Genomic DNA, 18,090 nt, shown 5'->3' with positions numbered 1-18,090 from the left:
GAGAGGGAACAGCAGGTGCAAAGGTCTGGAAGGTCCTGCGCATGGTGGTGGAAACATAGCTGAGGGAGAAAAGCAGGAATTGGGATGCAGCTGGGCCACCAAGGCCTTGAATGCCGGGTCCAGAGGACCAGGATCTGCTTCCTCTGTCTCCCCAGATGCCCAGAGGCATCTCAAGGGGTTTCTCTACCCCGCACAGCAGCCCCCGGGTGACTCCCTCATGGTCGTTACCTTGTGCCCCATGGCCAGGGTCCTGGGGCCCCGCCAAGCTGCCTTCCACCTACCTGCCGCCCACGGAGAAGTCAGACACGGCATAGTAGTAGGACTGCAACACCTTGGGGTCCTTGAAGATGTCATCCCCGAACGTGTTGAGCCGGTCCAGGGAGATGAGTAGCTCGGTGCTGGTGACCCACTCCTGGGGGGGCGGGGGTGGGGAACAAGGTTGGGGAGGAGGGAAGGCATCAGCGGGCCCCTGGGTATTTACTTTCACCCTGTTCTGCCTGAAGGTCCAGCCGGCTGCCCTGGGGGGGGGGGTGGGTCTCCTGGGACCGAGGGACAAGCCAAGCTTAGACAAACTCCAAGAACAGTGAGGAAGTAAGGAGCGTGGGCTTTGGGGTCCTGCCAGTCTGGGCGCCGGGCCACTCACTGGCTGTGCAATTTTGGGAGGTTGCTCAACATCTCGGAGGCTCCGTGTTCCCATCTGTAAAATGGGGACAGGGAATTGGGCGGACCTCACGAGGGTGTCTGGAGGAGGCCGGCCAGCGTCAGCAGCAGGGCACAGAGTCTGGCACATGCTCAGAGGTGCTGGGGGTGGGGGGGGGGGCCGGGCAGGGCGAAGCAGCCCATCCTATAACTTGTCGTGCAGCTCACTTAACGCCGTCCAGCGGCTTCTACACCCCCATCCTAGAGGTTGGCGGAGGGAGGACGTGTCCCAGGGCCCTTCTTGTCACGCGGCTGGGCCGGATGTGGGGCAGGTCCTAGCTTCTAGGGTTCTCCTATGCTCAGGCTCCCCCAGGCAAGACACCTGCCCCAGGTGACATCTGTCCCACCAGAATGTGAGCGCTGCGAGAGCAGGGACTTGGGGCCCCTTGTGCTCCCGGCACCCCCAGCCCCCAGGCTCTGCCTGGCACGTAGCCGTACTCAGTAAATACTAGCTGATCGCTGAATGACACCGTCTCCCTAGAAGAGCACGGCAGGGAGGTGGGGGAGAGCCCACGTGAAGGCTGACATTTTCATCCGCCTGCTGTTATAATCAGAGGTACACAGAGGCAGCTCCGGCTGAATTTTAATCAACATTTTAATTCAGCCCAGGAGCTCCTGGTTTAGCAATCAGGCCCATCAGGGCAGAAACGAACTCCTGGCAAAGTCTGTCTTCGGGCCCCAGCGTGACGTGGCCCCGCAGGTCTCTGCTGCCCCCCGCCCCCCTGAGCTCAGCCGTTTGCCAGCCCGCTGCCTGGGACCCAGGGCCTCTGCCCAAGGATGTTTCTGCTGGGGAGAGAGGGTCTCTCACTGGAAGACTTCAGTGGGAGCCTCAGCACTGAGCGGAGTCTGTAAGTGCCCGTCACTCCACGAACCACTTTGCCAATGTCAGTGTGCATTCAGGGATCTGGCCCAAATGTGCCAAGTCAGCCTTCTCTCCGAGGTCCTTGGTCCCTTATGGGGAACAGAGGGACCCAAGACCCAGCAGCCATGCGGACACATTCTTCCTTACTTCCCGCCCCCAAATGCTCCAATCCTCAGAGGAAGCACCATCTCAGATGTGCCCAGAGGGGAGGACGGGCCAGAAGGGCAACGTGGGCTTGCCTTTCGTTGTCTTCTCCGACCCTGGTGTCCACCTGGGAGCAGCGGGGGGGGGGGGGGGGGGAGGGGGGGTGACGGCTTCCCGAAGAGGTTGCTTCTCCGTCGGGGACAACGTCCAGCCCACACAAGACAACATGTCAGGGAAGGGAGTCAGCCTGAGCCTCTGCTCCGGCGTGATGGCTGGGACACAGGAACAGGGGCCCAGCCCCCTGCTTGGATTCAGATGACCTTGGCTAATAATTTGTAATCTACAGAACGTGGAGCCTCGGGCAGAAGAAAGTCATTTTACACAGAATCACGATGATGACATAAGAACGTTTTTCACGAGGTAAGCAGAGCTTGGGCATCTGGGCATGCGATTCAGTCCCGTTATGTAGCCTTGCCCAAACAGAGGTCTGGCCTTTGCCCCGGCTCCTGGGAGATCATCTCTAAGCCCCCAGAATGCCCTGCTTGATAAGAATGTCTCTGTTCGCCTGGGGTCTTGGGCCACTCCAGATAGTCTCTGCTAACAACTGGTTTATGGGGGTGCCTCGGGCCACACAAGCTCAGCCTGACCTCTGGGCGAGCGGGAGGCGGTTGGCCGCGTCTATGCGACCGACCCCCAGAAAAAACCCTGGAGTCCCGGGTAACCCAAGTCTCCCTGGGTGGCAGTACTCTGTGCAGTCGCATCGCTGCGGGGAAGTAAGTGCCGTCCCCACGACTACGGGAGAGGTCCCTCCCGGACCCTGCCCCGGGCGCCTCTCGTCACTGGGTGCTTAGCGGCTGTCCCGCATTCTGGGAGCCCTTCAAGCGAACCACTGAACCTGAGGGTGGTCTTAGGGACTTGAGCCAGCCGATTCCATGTCCTCTTGGGCTGGGCAGCCAGGGCAGGGACACGGCTCCTTTCTGGGCCTACGTGTTCCCTCTAGAAAGAAACAGGATGCTAACCCTGGCCCCCTTGTTATCTCTGACCGGCAAAAGGAATGTTCTGGATCTGTCGGGGGTGGGGGGAAGGGCCAGCAGTGTTTCCTCAGCACAGAAAACTCAGGGAAGGGACTGGAGGGCTGTCCAACGCCCACAAACATCGAGCAGGCCACCGCGTCTGTAGGTGAAAGGTCAGGGACACACAGGAACATGGACATGCGTGGGTGCCAATACTGGGACAGCCACCAACCTGAGGGGGGGTGTGGACGTCCAGGAGGGCTGGACGGTTGGGGGTAGGGGGGTCCTGGGTGAACGGACACAGCTACGGGCCTGCTATCCCTCGCCATGAGGACGAGAATTACCTTCAGAGCGAGACTGAGCACCTCTTACGTGCCAAGCACTGTGCTGACCACAGTATAGTTGACCGTCTACACGAGGCTCTTTCAATTAAATTCATTAACATGAAATAAGACTTAAAATTCAGTTCCTCGGCCAGGCTAGTCTCATGGCTAGCGGCTGCCATTGGAAGGTACAGTTGGAGACCACTTCTGTCACTGCAGAATCTTCTGGAGAGCACAGAACCGGGACTCTATGGTTCCCAAATTCGTGTTCTTTCCACGTTTTTGTTTTCTTTTTTTTTGTTTTTAATTCAAAATATTTTTTACTGTTTATTTATTTTTGAGAGAGAGAGAGAGAGACAGAGAGACAGAGTGAGCAGGGGAGGGGCAGAGAGAGAGGGAGACAGAGAATCCCAAGCAGGCTCTACACTGTCAGCACGGAGCCCGGCGCGGGGCTCGAACTCACGATCCGCGGGATCACGACCTGAGCCGAAACCGAGAGTCGGACGCTTCACCGACTGAGCCACCCAGGTGCCCCTGTGTCCTTTTATTTCCCACTTTCCCTTGTGCAACCCCCCCCCCCAGGCCTGGGCATCCCCCCTGCCCGAGCCCTGCTCCTCTCTGACCTGCAACACGGGGCTCTCCTCGAAGTTGTAAGCGCTGGGCCGGCCCTCCAGGGTGGAGAAGGCCACGTTGCCCCGCTCAGCGGGGAGATGTCACTGAACTCGGAGGTGCAGAAGGCCACGCGCTCGTCCTCACCGGGGCGCAGGTGGTGGCCCTCGGGCCTGCCGTAGGTTCTCTGGCAGGAGGCACTGTAGTACTGGTAGGGTTCCCACGGGCTGCCCGCGTGGGTGCGCTTGTAGATGGCAAAGCTCTCGGGGCGACTGGTGTGGAACTTCAGCCTCACGTAGGTGATCTCGTAGGCTTTCCCTGCGGTAGGGAGACACGGGCCCATTTTACGGAAGGAAGGGAGGGTCGCGGTCCCGGTCCAGGGAGAGCAGCAGCGCAAGGCTGTGTAAACGATCTCGGGTGGGTTGGGCCACGACGGAGACGCGACGTCTGTCAGGGGCACTGAGCAGAGAGCACAATTCTGGCATACTTCCTAGGCATCTGCTGTCCCTTACTTAGGCCACCTTGCCTCCCTGCGCGAGAAGCTGCATTATAACACCCCCGAGAAGCAGCCAACCCTTTTTGTCCAAATAGCTCCAGCAATGGGACGCTGCCACATTCTGCAGAAGCCTACTTGACCATCAGAAAGTTGTTTCTTTTGCTACACCCCAGGAGAACCAACCCTTCCGCCTGTGCCTTTGGGCTCATTCCTCCCCAGACCGTGTCCCGACTCCCTCGAACCCTAATGCCACCCTCCAGGTCCCTCTCTTCTTCCAGTGTCCATTGAACTTGTCTTCTGGCCCAAATTTCTCTAGAGAAGTCTCCATCTGCTTGGCCCCATGGCCTCAACTCCCAACTCAGGCCCCAGTCCGCTGCAATTCAACTTCTGTGGGCCTCTCCATAGAAAACTGCTCCTGCAAAGCTACCTCACCGACAGCCCTCCGTGGCCACAGCCAGGGGACCCGGCCTTGCCTTACTTCCTGGGCGGCGGGGGGGAGTCCCCAGGCCTCCACGCAGCCCACCCTCCTAGGTCCCACTCCTGGGCTGCTCCTTGGCCCCCCCGCTCATCCCCTCCCCCACTGCCTCCTCCCCCACCAGCTTTAGCCCTGCTCCCCTCTCCCACGCTGCCGACACCAAGATGGGGGGCTTCAAGCTTCGCGCTTCGGCCCCCGCCCTGCCCAGTTCCCACCATCGTGCCCCAGGAGTACCCACAACGATGAACCCAGACCTCCCACAATGACTCCGCGCTGTACTGGAGGCCGGGATGGGCAGGAGGGCTGTGAGTGGGGTGCCGAGGGGACAGGGAGGGAAGGGTCCCTACGTGTTCATCTGTCCTCGGCGCGGGGGGCGGGGGGGGCGGTCAGCGAGCAGTGCTAAGCACAGAAGAACCAAGTACTGCTGGGGGATAGGAAGGAAGGGACAGAACTCACTTCCGGGGCAGGGGGCCGGGCTGGGTGAGTTGGGGGAGGGGGCGGCGGCCTCCACAGTTCACTGAGCATTGGCCCCTCTAAACCAAGTGCGTGTGTAAGTGCAAAACAGGCGGGAAATCAAGGGCTGATTTCGAAGGTGATTTCCCTGCTGCCCAGATGTCGCCACGTGCTCACCACTCCCCTCCTACAGGCCTCCACACGGGTGCCCCTCCTGACAGAGCCTTCCTACATTTAGCCACCCACCCCCCCCCCGCACATCCCCCCCCCCGCTAGGGACGGGGTCACCACACAATACCTGGGTATCACATTGACTACGACGTGCTCTGTCTCTCCCTGCTCATCTCACCAACCTGCATCCCTCACTGGATAGAGCTCAAGACTAGCACATGCCCTGTCTTCTTTAAACTTGGCCACCCCAGTGCCTCACAAAGCGCCAACACCCGGCAGGCACCCAGGAGGGTCTACGCACGTATAAACAGATGGACCAATGGCCACAGGTCCTACCATCGCTGGTGGCCACCCACCCCCGGGAGCAGCACGAGTGTGTCCTCTCTTCCTTCCCAATCTGCTTTCTTCCCTCTGCCCGGGGTCCCAGATGCTCCGTGAGGCCCGCCTGGCTGCCTGCAGTCTTCCCCACCGAGGAGACATCACTACAGTCCTCTGCTTAAATACGTTGGTCCTATGGGGGCGCCCGGGTGGCTCAGTCGGTTGAGCGTCTGACTCTTCGGTTTAGGCTAAGGTCATGATCTCATGCTCCGTGAGTTCAAGCCCTGCATCAGGGTCTGCACTGCTTGAGATTCTCTCTCTGCCCCTCCCCTGCTCATGCGCTCTCTCTCTCTCTCTCTCTCTCTCAAAATAAAAAAAATAAACATAAAAAAAGATACACGTTGGTCCCATGTAAGTGCTAAAACTATAAAACTCTTAGAAGAAAACACAGCGGCACATCTTTGTGACTTGGGCTGGGCAAAGCCTTCTTAGATGTGACACCACAAGCACAAGTGACAGAAGCAAAAATGGACACAGTGGACTTGAGCAAAGTCAAAAGTGTCTGTGTTTCTGCAGACACTTGAGAAAACGGAAACCCACAGGATGGGAGAAGATATTGCCAGTTTTATATCTGATAAGGGATTTACCTAGAATACGTAAGCGATCCTTACAACTCAACCATAAAAAAATCAAATAGCCCAATTTAACAAAAAGGGGGCAAAGGATGTAAATACATTTCTCCAAAGATATGCAAATGGCCAATAAGCACATGAGCAGAGGCTCACCGTCACCAGCCGTCAGGGACACGCAAATCAAAACCATAACGAGTGACCACACGCACTGGGAAGGCGATAATCAACACCGATAGTAACAAGTGGTGACAAAGGGCTGGAGACACTGGGACCCTCCCACACGGCTGGTGGCAACGCAAGATGGCGGCTGCTGCGGAAGGACAGCCTGATGGGTCCTCAGAAGGGTAACACGGAAATACCGTATGACGCAGCCGTCCCACCCCTGGGCGTGCACCCCAGCAAAATGAAAACACATGTCTACACAAACGCGCACGATGTTCACCACAGCATTACTCATAACAGCCAAAGAGTGGAAACGACTCAAATGTTTGTCAGCTGATAAATGAATCAATAAAATGTGCCGTGTCACACAATGGAACATGACTTGGTAACAAAAGGGAAATGACGTTCTGATAATACGCCGTGGCGTGGAGAAGCCTCAGAAACAGTATGGTAAACGAAAGAGGCTAATCACAAAAGACAACACGCTGTAAGATTCCCCTTCTACTGAATGTCCTGAATAGGTAAAGGCAGAGAGTAGATTTATGGTTGTCAGGGTGGAGGGGGAGAAGTGGAGACTGGGGGACACTGCGAATGGGTACAGCGTTTTTTAGGGGTGATGAAATGCTCCCAGAGTGACGGTGGGGATGGGGCCTCTCTATGAACAGACTAAAAGCCACTGAACTGCACACTTTATGTTATTTACGTATATTTTAAGGAGGCTTCATACCTGGCACGGAGCCCTGTGTGGGGCTTGAACTCACGACCCTGAGGTCAAGACCTGAGCTGAGATCAAGAGTTGGACGCTGAACCAACTGAGTCACCCAGGCGCCCCTGAATTGTACAGTTCAAATGGGTGGGTTGAGGGGCGCCTGGGTGGCTCAGTCGGCGGAGTCAGTTCTGCTCGGGTCACGATCTCATGGTTCAGAGGTTTGAGCCCCGCATCGGGCTCTGCGGTGACAGCTCGGAGCCTGGAGCCTGCTTCCGATTCTGGGTCTCCTTCTCTCTCTGCCCCTCCCCTGCTCACACTCCGTCTCTCTCTCTCTCTCAAAAATAAATAACCATTAAAAAAAAATTTAACAAATGGGTGAATTATATGATGAATTATATCTCCCTAAAGCTGTTACGTCTATTTTTAAGAATGGGACCTCACATCCATTAGGATGGCCACAATTAGAGGGCAAAAAAACACACATTAACAGGTGTCGGCGAGGACGTGGAGAAACTGAAACCTCGTGCGTGGCTTATGGGAACGTACAATGGGGTACTCGCTACGAAAAAGTACTCACGACGGGATATTTCCGTACAATCCAGCGATGTGGGTATATATCCCAAAGAACGGAAAGCATGGATTCAAACAGATATCTGCACACCGAACTCACAGTGGCACGATTCACAATAGCCAGAAGGTAAAAAGAAAACCCGCGTGTCCACCGGTGGGTGACGGATAAACAAAGCGTGGTCTATCCACACCAACATTATGCCGCCTTGAAAAGGAAGGAAATCCTCACACATGTTAATTACAACTTGGACGGACCCTGAGGACATCATGCTGAGTGAAATACGCCAGTCACCCAAGACACATACTATGATTCCACCAGATATGAGCCGTCAAGTTCATAGACACGGGAAGGAGGGCGGTGGGGGCCAGAAGCCGGGGTCGGGGGAGACGTGGCGAGGGGTCAGCGTACAACGGGGACAGACTTTCAGTTTAGCAGAAACTGACGCACGGCGGTGACGGTCGCACAACACAGATGTGCTTGTCGTGTGTGTTCGGCACAATAAAAGAAAGGGTGGGGAACGTATCTACATACACAAGCTCTTTGAAAAGGCAGTTTGGTGGGACGGATGGGATGCGGTGCCATGAAAATATCCCTTGCCTCTGGGAAAACCATCCGCTTTGGGGAATTCAAACAAGAAAAGGAGCCTCGACGCATGAAATGTTCATCCCGGCGTTTCTTAGAACGGGAGACAAACGGGAACCGTCAGGGCCCAATAAACGACGCGATGTCATTTCGCAGGGTGACCGAAGCCATAGAAACAGCTGACAGCGAGCTTGTAATACACGGGGAAAAGTTTAAGCCAAAATGTTGACTAGTAAGACACGGAATCATATGCTCGGAATCCTCAGATTGCATTTTAAAATCCCCCAAAGGGGCGCCTGGGTGGCGCAGTCGGTTAAGCGTCCGACTTCAGCCAGGTCACGATCTCGCAGTCCGGGAGTTCGAGCCCCGCGTCAGGCTCTGGGCTGATGGCTCGGAGCCTGGAGCCTGTTTCCAATTCTGTGTCTCCCTCTCTCTCTGCCCCTCCCCCGTTCATGCTCTGTCTCTCTCTGTCCCAAAAATAAATAAACGTTGAAAAAAAAAATAAATAAAACAAAATCCCCCAAAGAACAGGCAGGAGAGAGAGACGTCAGACGAGTAAGTGTGGCCGTCCTCAGGCCAGAGGGCTGTGAGTGACTGTTCTCCTTTTTAACTCTTCTACGTTTTCCTGATTTTCTCTGGCAAAGCTTGCTCTAGGGGCGCCTGGGTGGCTCCTTCTGTTAAACGTCCGACTTCGGCTCAGGTCGCGATCTCACGGTTCGTGAGTTCGAGCCCCGCGTCGGGCTCCGTGCTGACAGACAGCTCGGAGCCTGGAGCCTGCTTCGGAATCTGTGTCTCCCTCTCTCTCTGCCCTTCCCCAGCTCACGTTCTGTCTCTCTCTCTCAACAATAAATAAACATTAAAAAACATTTTTAACAATAAAAAAATTTTTTAAAAAAGCTTGGTCTAATTTAAAAACTGGAGAAAACACATAATTTTTTTTTTTTTTTTTTTTTTTTTTTTTTTTGCAAAGCAACCACCTTGCCGTGTTCTGTTTCAAAACGTTTTTCAAAGTTCTGCTACAGCACAGCTGGGCATCCTAACTCCAAGTGCCTGAGAAGAAAGCATGTGTCGCAAACCGAGTGAGCGTCTGGTGGCCGCTTCTGTGCCGGGTAGGCTTCAGGCTCCGGGACCAGGCAGGGACTTAGCCCAGATGTGGCTTTCACGAAAGCACGGGTGGAGGCCGCTGCGGGTCTGACGGCCCAGACTCCTCCGTAAACATCTAGCAGCCAGACACCTCGCGGGAGGGGAGCCTGGAGCCACTTAAAAGGTAGCTGGCAGCTAGACGCGTGATTGGAAAAAGGCAGTCACTGGGATCTCATGCGAGGGGGAAACATCACGCATAGGAAACATCACGGCTTTTCCTCTTCCTTGCCAGGCCGGGAGGTGAGAGGAGACACGGGAACATCACAGAGACTCGGCAGGGACTTTCTGTTACAAGAGTTAATTAGAAGGGCCAAGAAAAACAACTTAATCCCAGCTTTGTGATGAAAAGGTTTCTGCCAAAGGCAACCCGAAGGCTGGGGAAGGAAGCGGCCCCGAGATCTTCTAAACAGCGACAAAGAATTAAACGTGCAGCTTTAGCCTGCACCCTTGCGAGCTCCAGGGGATGACGAGGCTTCAGGGTGGTTAGGAGACGTGTGTCCCCTTCAGGAAAACTGGGCCAGAATGTCATCCGCAACCCTTCACCGGGGACAACACTGCTTGGGAGCACACAGATCTCACCTCCTAGCAGCCCAATAGGCTGTTCCCTCTGCCTGCATGCTGTTCTCCCGGCTCCTTACCTGGCTGGCTCCCCTGCACCCCTCTGCTCCCTCTGCTCATCCCTCTGGCTCAGCCGACTGACCACATGCCCCAACCGCAGCCTGAGGTGGAATGCCCTTCTTCCCACCATCCCCGGCCGATGGCTACTCACCCCTAGAGCTGAGGGTTTGGATGGCTCATCAGTGCTCCCCCAGCCTCCCTGGGCTTCTTTATCCTGTTCTGGAAAGACCTGCCCATCTCTCCACTAGTCTGTGACCCTCTGGGGCAGGGGATGGGAATCCTTACAGCTGAGCACAGTGCCCGGTGCACAGTAGGTGCTCAATAAATGCGTGCCATGAGCAGGTAAAGACAAAGCATCATTTATACCTTCAAGGAGTTTATGATCCAGTGAGTGAGTTGAGACAGGCAGGCCTGACAAGGCCACTGATATCGCAAGCTGCGACCCCTGGACGTGTCTGTTTAACAACAGCCAGCGTTTAGTGAGCACCTCCTGTATGCCGGGCACCATGCTCCATGCTTTACTCATACCGTACGGCTGAGATCCCCGGTTTCATCACTGCACGTGTTTTGCTAACAAGGAGCCTGAGGCTTGGGCAGGAGAAAGGGACTCGCCCCACCTCATGCAGAAAATAGCTGAGTCTCTCTCTACTCGACTGCGGGTTCGTCTGTCCCCAGAGTCACTGCCCCGAACGAGGCCACCACCTGTTCAGTAATCTGTGGGTGCTCGGACAGAAGGGGCTGTCCGGGAAAGGGGCGCGGGTACCCACGACGACCGCAGAGGCTGCCCAGACCGGCACCACGAGCACCAAGCCATGTCCCCTCCAGCCAGCTGGGACATGAAGCCCATCAGGACTGACACCAGAGCAGTCCCCAAACCAACCGGCCCACATCCGGCACTGACCAAGCAGAATGAGCTCGGAACAGAGAGGCTTATTTTGGGAAAGTGGAAACAAAACAAAGCCTTTTAATTGGAGCCATCTGGGAAGCAGTGGCCCGGGGGGTGGGACCGGAGAGGGCAGGGTGGGGAGCGGAGCCGGGAATGTGTGGGCGAAGCTGCCCAGCCCACTGTGGGCATGAGAACCAGGTGGGGAGAGCTGCTCCCAGCCTCGGGGGTGGGGACGGGGTAGGGGGGATTCGCTTGGCCCCATTTCATGGTCATCCACCGTTCCCGGCTTCCTCTCCCACCCGGGCTCTTGGCAATTTGGGGCTCCGTGGGTCCTGTGAGGAGCTGGGGAATCCCCACGACCACAATGCCAGGCACCATGAGGGCCTGGCTGACTGAGGGCTGGGCCTGTCACAGTTTTCTCCTCTTTGGACCAAGGGTCTAAACCCTAACTATGGATCGAGACCATCAAGCATGTTGTCTAACCCTGGGAAGAGCAAAAGCTTTACGTCTGATGGATCATTGCTTAGGGCTGTGTGTTAAGAAGGATCCCGAGGTCCAGTCTGATCTGAGATGCGGCTGAAATGAACAAACCACACGTTTGCAGGGCGTTCAAGACCACTGCCAGAAAGTGATGGCGGGGGTGACGGCGGGGGTGGGGGCTGAGTGAAAATGACGGAGAGGAGAGCAAACACGAAGGATATCCCAGAGAACGCTCTAGAATTCTGGCCGATGCTTGAAGTCCAGGGAGGGAGGGAAGAATTACAGCGGACACCCAAGTTTCTTGCTCTGGTGCCTGGAGAGCTGGGAGGAGAATGCCTTGACTTTGTGCTTGGAAATGCACATAAAAGTTGGCGTCTTAACCATCTTTAAGCACACGGTTCACCAGGGGTAAGTATATTCACACTGTTGTGCAGCCATCCCCCCGCCCCCCCATCTAGAATTCTTTTCATCTTCCTGAACTGAGAGTCCTCACCCCGTAGACTGCTCTCCACTCCCTCCCCCTCCCCGCCCCTGGTGCCCACCCTTCTACCTTCTGTCTTTATGAATTAGGCTATTCTAGGGGCCTCAGACAAGCGAACTCATACAGCCTTTGTCCTTCTGTGTCTGGCTTATGTCACTCAGCGTCGTCCCCCAGGTTCACCCCTGTTGTGGCAGGTGTCAGAATCTCCTTCCTTTTCAAGGCTGAGTAACAGCCCACTGCGCGTCTATACCACGCTTCACGTATTCATTCCACTGTCCACGGACACCTGGGTGGCTTCCAGTCTGGCTGTTGTGACGCATGCTGCCGTGAACGCGACTGCCTTTACTTTGGGACCCGAGGCTTGAGGCCGGCGTGACACCCGGGGGCCGACATTCAGGACGATGTTCAAATTGCCCAGTCAAGGGCGCCCAGGTGGGAGACCACGAGACAGGTGCAGGGGAGGCCCGAATGTCCACTGCGATTCCGGTAGGCGCGGCCAGAACATTCCTGGTGGCAGGGCTGGCGTGGAGACGCGGGAGGGCGGGGGACGGGAGGGTGAGGTGGCCGGAGTAAGGCCACGAGGAGGGCTGGGGCCCTTGTGAATGCCACAAGCTTAGGCGTTCGGGATGGGTCTACGCTGCCGGGAAGTCAGGCACTCACGCATTCAAGCGCTCGCCTTCCCTGTTCCCAGCGAGGAAACGTGGCATGGCCGTGGTGTGCCGGGGTTCACATTGGCCTCCACCACTTACTTGCCTGCCCTGCGGCCTTGGGCAAAATACCTAACCTCTAACCTCCCTCGGGTGAACCGGGCAAGTGACTCGAACGCACTGCCTCGCCTTCCTTTCCTATTTTTTTTTGGGGGGGGGGTGGGCAGAATGGGCATCATATAACAGGGCTTAGGAGCAAAGGCCTGCAAAGCGCCTGGAACAGTTCCACGCAGGCAGCACGTACAGGACCGAATGTTAGCTGCTGTTCCGTTCATTCACCCGACCGATAGTTACCGAGCCCCCCCTGCACGGGGGGTCTGTGCCAAGGGTCGTGGTGCAGCTGTGACAACAGGCATTCCCTCTGCATCTCAGAGCGAGTGATCGGCACAAGCCCACGCCTCAGAGCAGCGCGGTCTCCTGCGAAGGGGGCAAGGGCGGGGGGCGGCCTGGAGGAGGGCACCTCTAAGCTGAGCGGGGCAGACAATGGCTCGTCCGCTGCCGCGTCCCAAGGGCCCGGCACGGGGCCCGGCACACAGGAGGAGCTCCGTTGAGCCCACTCCTGCAAACCCTGGGTCGGCCGTGGGCCCAGGGGGCTGGTGCTTCCGCGGGTGGAGGCAAACCAAGGCTGCTGCCTTGACCCCCGACCTGCACAGAGCCCAGCGTTTCGGCCAGAACCTCCAGGGAGACGGAAGGAGGGCTTGCCCCCACCCCCACCCGGAACTGGCCCCAGCCAACGCAAACACGGCCTCCCCCTCGACAGGAAGACGCGAGGCGGCCAAAACTCAGGAGACAGCTGGCTTCAGGGCTCCGCAGGGGCCGGCAGGGTCCTCCTGACATCCAGCCCCCACCCAGGCCCGGCCCCCCGGTCTCCTTGTCCCCTCCGCCCCGGCCAGCCAGGACACTGGGTCCAAGAACACACGGAGCGGTCTCCTGGCTCCCCTGTGCTGTCCCCTTGACCTGAAATGTCCTTTGCTCTTTTGTCAGCTCCTGTCACCCTTTAGGTCTCGGCGAGGCCGGCTAACTCCACGTGGATTCCCAGAGCATAAATCCTCATCAGCGTCATCCTCCGGCAGACAGGACCCCAAGGCCAGGACAGCCCAGGCTCGGTAAACGGCCAGCCAACTGACCGAATGCGTGGAGAAAGCCTGTCCACCGGCAGTCGGACCTGAGGCTGGAGAGGGACCAGGCGAAGCCCACCCGCCTTATTCCTGCAACCGCCCCCTCTTGAGGGCTCAGAGCTCGTCTGCTTGGGGACTCGAGGGTGTCCAAGCTAGGAGGGAGACTCCCCCTCCCCCCGCCCCCGCAAAAGCCAAGGCTCACACCTGCCTGACTTGGCCGCTTATCGTTCCCGAGGGCAGCACAGCCTGGCCGGGACCCCAGGGTCTGCCGTTTACTGGCTCCATGACCCTGGACAACTGACTTGACATTCAGGGCCTCAGTTTCCCTGCCTGCAAAGGAGTTCAGGCTGGGCTGGGGCTCTTAGCACTAGGTGGGAGCCTCCCGAATAGTGTCTCTTATCCCCGGGGGACCATGCACCTCCCCCCAACACCCTCCCCCCACCCCCCGCCCCAGCCTGCCTGCTTCCCTGGGCCTGGGTGGAGGGCTAGGAGCCGCCAGACCCTGCTGCTGCCTTTCATCCCAGACAGGAAGGCTCGGCTTAGCGACTCTGGGATTTGGAACAGATGTCTGCAAGCTCACAGGGGGCTGGGAAAGCAGCGACCTCCATCCCGGGGCTGACCGGCCCTCCCCTCCCTCCCCTGCCCCTCACCCACTCCCTCTGGGGGCCCCAGGCCAGAGCCATCCACCCATTCTCCCCTCCCAGGAGCCCCAAGCGGGTGGGGGGGGGATAGAGCCCCCAGAGGCGGCCTGGGCGCCGGGAAGAGAGGTTGGAGGCCTCCACTGGGGACACCCTGAAAACCCCGATATTATGCAATCCGCAGCTTAGCATGGCGCAAACCAAACTTGAACGGAACCCAAAACGGGCTCAGTCTGGGGCCGCGGCGGGGGCCCTGGGCGCCCCCGGCGCGTCAACAGGGCCCGGGGTCAGGACATCTTTCGGGAGCCAGCCTGGCAAGCATTTCTCAGTCCCTTGGGCAGAGGTCACCCCCGGGGGGGGGACCTCAGCCCTGAGCTGTTCTCAGCAGAGTGACACCGGCCACACACAAGGACTGTCACGGCTCCTGCAAGTACGTGGCCGACCGGAGCTCACAGAACGCGCCCAGGCGGCTGGGAGGCAGCCCGGCTTAGCCCCGTCGTGCAGGGGACGGCGTGAACTCAAAGATGTGGCAGCATTTGCCCGGTGAGCGGCTGGGCTGTGCCCGAGTCCAAAGCTCGTTCTGTGACTTCTACTCTGTTCTGTCTCTGAGAGCGGACAAATGAGAGCCCAGAGCGGCTGGGCCCAGGGGCACAGGACCCAGGAGGCCAAGGCGCCATTCATTCAGGCTTCCTTCTTTACTTTTTTTTTTTTTTTTTAACGTTTATTTATTTTTGAGACAGAGAGAGACAGAGCATGAACGGGGGAGGGTCAGAGAGAGAGACACAGAATCGGAAGCAGGCTCCAGGCTCTGAGCTGTCAGCACAGAGCCCGACGCGGGGCTCGAACTCACAAACCGCGAGATCGTGACCTGAGCCGAAGTCAGACGCTCAACCGACTGAGCCACCCAGGCGCCCTCCTTCTTTATTCTTTAAGCGCCTCCGCAGCCCCCCCCCCCCATATGCCTGGTGCTGTACCAAGTGACACGACACCGGCTCAGGGGAGGGTGTGTGTGGTGTGTGTGTGTGTGAACGTGTGGGCGAGAGTGTGTGGGGGCGAGCGTGTGGGCACGAGTGGGTGAGAGTGAGCGGGTGAGAGCGTGTGTATGGGTGCATGAGTGTCCGCGTGTGCGTGTGTGGACGGGTATCTGAGTGTGAGCAGACGTGTGTGGATGTGAGCGTGAAGTTCCCTGCTGCTAAGGGTTCCCCACACAGCTCAGCAAGGTCACACGGCCAAGCACAGGGCCTCGCACACAAGCGCTCGGCCAATGGGAACTGCCCCCAAATCCAAACCCGGGACGCTTCCCGCCCTCCCACTTTGTTCCAGCCCGGGCTGAGCCCCTTGCTCGCCCCCCCCCGTTCCAATGACACATGTAACACATCAGCCAACCCCCCACCCTCGGTGACGGAACAGCGTGTCTCCCCCACGGCCCCCACCCTGTTCCAGATTCCTTCCCCTGTGGCCTTGGGGTTCTGCCAGCTCCAGCCAGCCAGCTCCCCCAGACTCCCTCCCCACGCTGGTTTCCTGTCACCCGCCTGGGGAGAGACCCCGCCGCCGTCCCATCGACAAGCCCCATCTAGCAGTCCTGACGGGGCCAGTGCAAGGTGACGAGGCCCCAGATAATGAACTCCGTGGGGTGGCAAGCAACAACTGGCCCGCTCTGCTGAGGGGCTCACGGTCGTCCCCATCCCCCACGTCACTCCCAGATCATTTCCCAGCCCTCCCCAAGATGCTGTCACCCAGGGCTAGGCGGAGCCAATTCTGTTTCAGGGTGGAGCTCGTACAAAGAAATTTACGCTCAGACCTTGGATATACATGGACGCTCCTTTCCAGTCATTTCATAGCTGTGTGTCTTTGGGCAAAACACTTAACCTCTCTGAGCCTCCGTCTTCTCATCTGAAAACTGGGGATACTCTCCCATAACCGCTTATCCACACCGCTTGGCTGGGGATGTGTTTTGGAATTCAGAATTTTTTAAGGGTTTAGGGAGATAATGCAGTCCTTACACCGCGATTGTGTGAACACCCCCGCTGGGTTTACCCCCACAGGCTGTACTTGAATGAGATTTCACAAAATGTATGAATATTCACTCCAGGATAAATAATGTCTATAAATAGCCTCAGGTCAGGTTTAGCAGCCAAAAAGAGTCCTAAAAATACTTGAATTTTCAAAGCTTGGGGAGATTTCAAACCCATAGACAAGGGAGTATGAACCAGTGCTCTCCCCTCCTCCCCGCACCACCCCCCCCCAACAGTTGAGGTGCCTAGCTCAGTACCTGGGCCCAAGGCGGATCTGGATTAGGCTAGACTTGAAGGGGGAGGGGATATTCCCATTCCTGAACGAGGTAGGAGTGGGAAGCGAAGGACTGGGTCCAGACTGGGGCAGCTGAGCCCAAGGATCTGAGGGCTCTTGTGCTCTGGCTCTGGGAGGGGGGGGGGGGAAGGGGACGTTGAACGGCGGGAGGCATGGGTGGGGCAGGCAGCCTTGCGATCAAGTCCAGCCACCCAACAGCAAGGTGAAGCTTGGCTCCCGTTCAGAGGCTAAACCTTCCTGGAGGTGAATGCCTTGGCCCCTCCCATCCCCCAAAATACATCCAGGACCACACACAGCCTCAGGGCTTCATGATTCCCCCCCCCCAAATCCACCAGATGACCGACCTCCTGCCCTAGAGAGCAGCCCCCCTCTACCACAAAGCTCTGGGTCTGGGAGCGACAACCATTACTGAGCACCTTCCTTGCATCCAGGTCCGCCCCTCTGTAAAAAAGGGCTCCGGGGTGGCTTCCCGCCCCTGCCAGCCCCGAGGGGCACCCATCAGCCCACCCTTCCAGCTACCGGGAGGCTGGGGTGGGGACACGGCCCCGGTCCTGAGGCCCCCGTAGCTGGCTTCTACAGCCAGCCCGGGGCGCGGAGCACCCCGACGGACGGACGGACGGACGGCAGCCCCGGGGGCGAGCCGGCGCTTACCCAGACGGAGGGTGATGTTGACCGAGGTGGGGTACTGTACGCCGAAGGCCATGGACGGGCTCTGCCACCAGGTGCTGTCGTCCTGGCTGTGGAAGTCGGTGAGGTAGGAGACGTCGTGGTGAAGCTGGGGGTCGTCGGCGTCGCAGCGCTGGCACTGCGCCCCGCGCCCGGCGCGCCCACGTGGGGGCAGAAGTCCTCGGGCGGGCGGCCGCACGTGTGCGAGGCCTCGGCGCGCCGGCCGAACGCCGCGTTCTCGAACACCGGCAGGCAGCGCTGCGGGCGCCCCGCGCCGTCGTAACACGCGCCCATGCCCGCGCCGGCCGCCCGCGGCGCCAGGAGCGCCAGGCCCAGCAGGACCGCCGCAGCCGCCATGGCCAAGGGCACCGACGCCCCGCGCTCGCCGCCGCGCGCGCCCGGTTCTGCCCGCCCGGCCGGCCGGGCTGCGGTGGGCGCGGACCCGCCTCCCGCGGCGGGCGGGACCCACGGCAGGGTGGGGAGGGGTGGAGAGGCGTGGGGTGGGGAGGGGAGGGGTGGAGACGGGTGGAGAGGGGTGGGGGAGGGGTGGGGGTGGGGGTGGAGAGGGCGGCACCCCCACCTCCCGGCCGCTCCGTCCCTGGGCGCTCACCCCCACCTGGTGGACGTGCCCGGGAGTGCCCCGGCTTCTGACCCTGCGGCGGGATCCCGGCCTCTTGGAGCCTCACCGTCCTGGTCTGTAAAATGGGATTGGTAAAGACGCGGGATCTTTTCGGCTCCTTGTGAGATTTCAGTGGGTGCTCATAACATGGGAACCGCCCCCCAGTGTCTTTTGAGGCCTGGGGTGGGAGGCGGGACATGAGGGT

The 18,090-nt window shown here is 58.5% G+C and overlaps 1 protein-coding gene across 1 annotated transcript in view; it reads right to left on the bottom strand.

The window, feature by feature from the left end:
• Positions 1 to 17,623, bottom strand: part of LAMC3 (laminin subunit gamma 3) — a 57,527-nt gene extending 39,904 nt beyond the window's left edge. The window contains 5 exon segments of the mRNA XM_030292862.1: positions 282 to 412; positions 3,665 to 3,738; positions 3,741 to 3,968; positions 17,252 to 17,425; positions 17,428 to 17,623. Of these exon segments, the coding sequence (XP_030148722.1) occupies positions 282 to 412; positions 3,665 to 3,738; positions 3,741 to 3,968; positions 17,252 to 17,425; positions 17,428 to 17,623 (803 nt within the window).
• Between the last annotated feature and the right edge of the window lie 467 nt (positions 17,624 to 18,090).

This window comes from Lynx canadensis, chromosome D4 (assembly GCF_007474595.2).
Source record: "Lynx canadensis isolate LIC74 chromosome D4, mLynCan4.pri.v2, whole genome shotgun sequence".
Classification (NCBI taxonomy): Eukaryota; Metazoa; Chordata; class Mammalia; order Carnivora; family Felidae; genus Lynx; species Lynx canadensis.
Note: the sequence above shows the minus strand (reverse complement) of the source record. Positions and strands in the feature narration are given on the sequence as shown.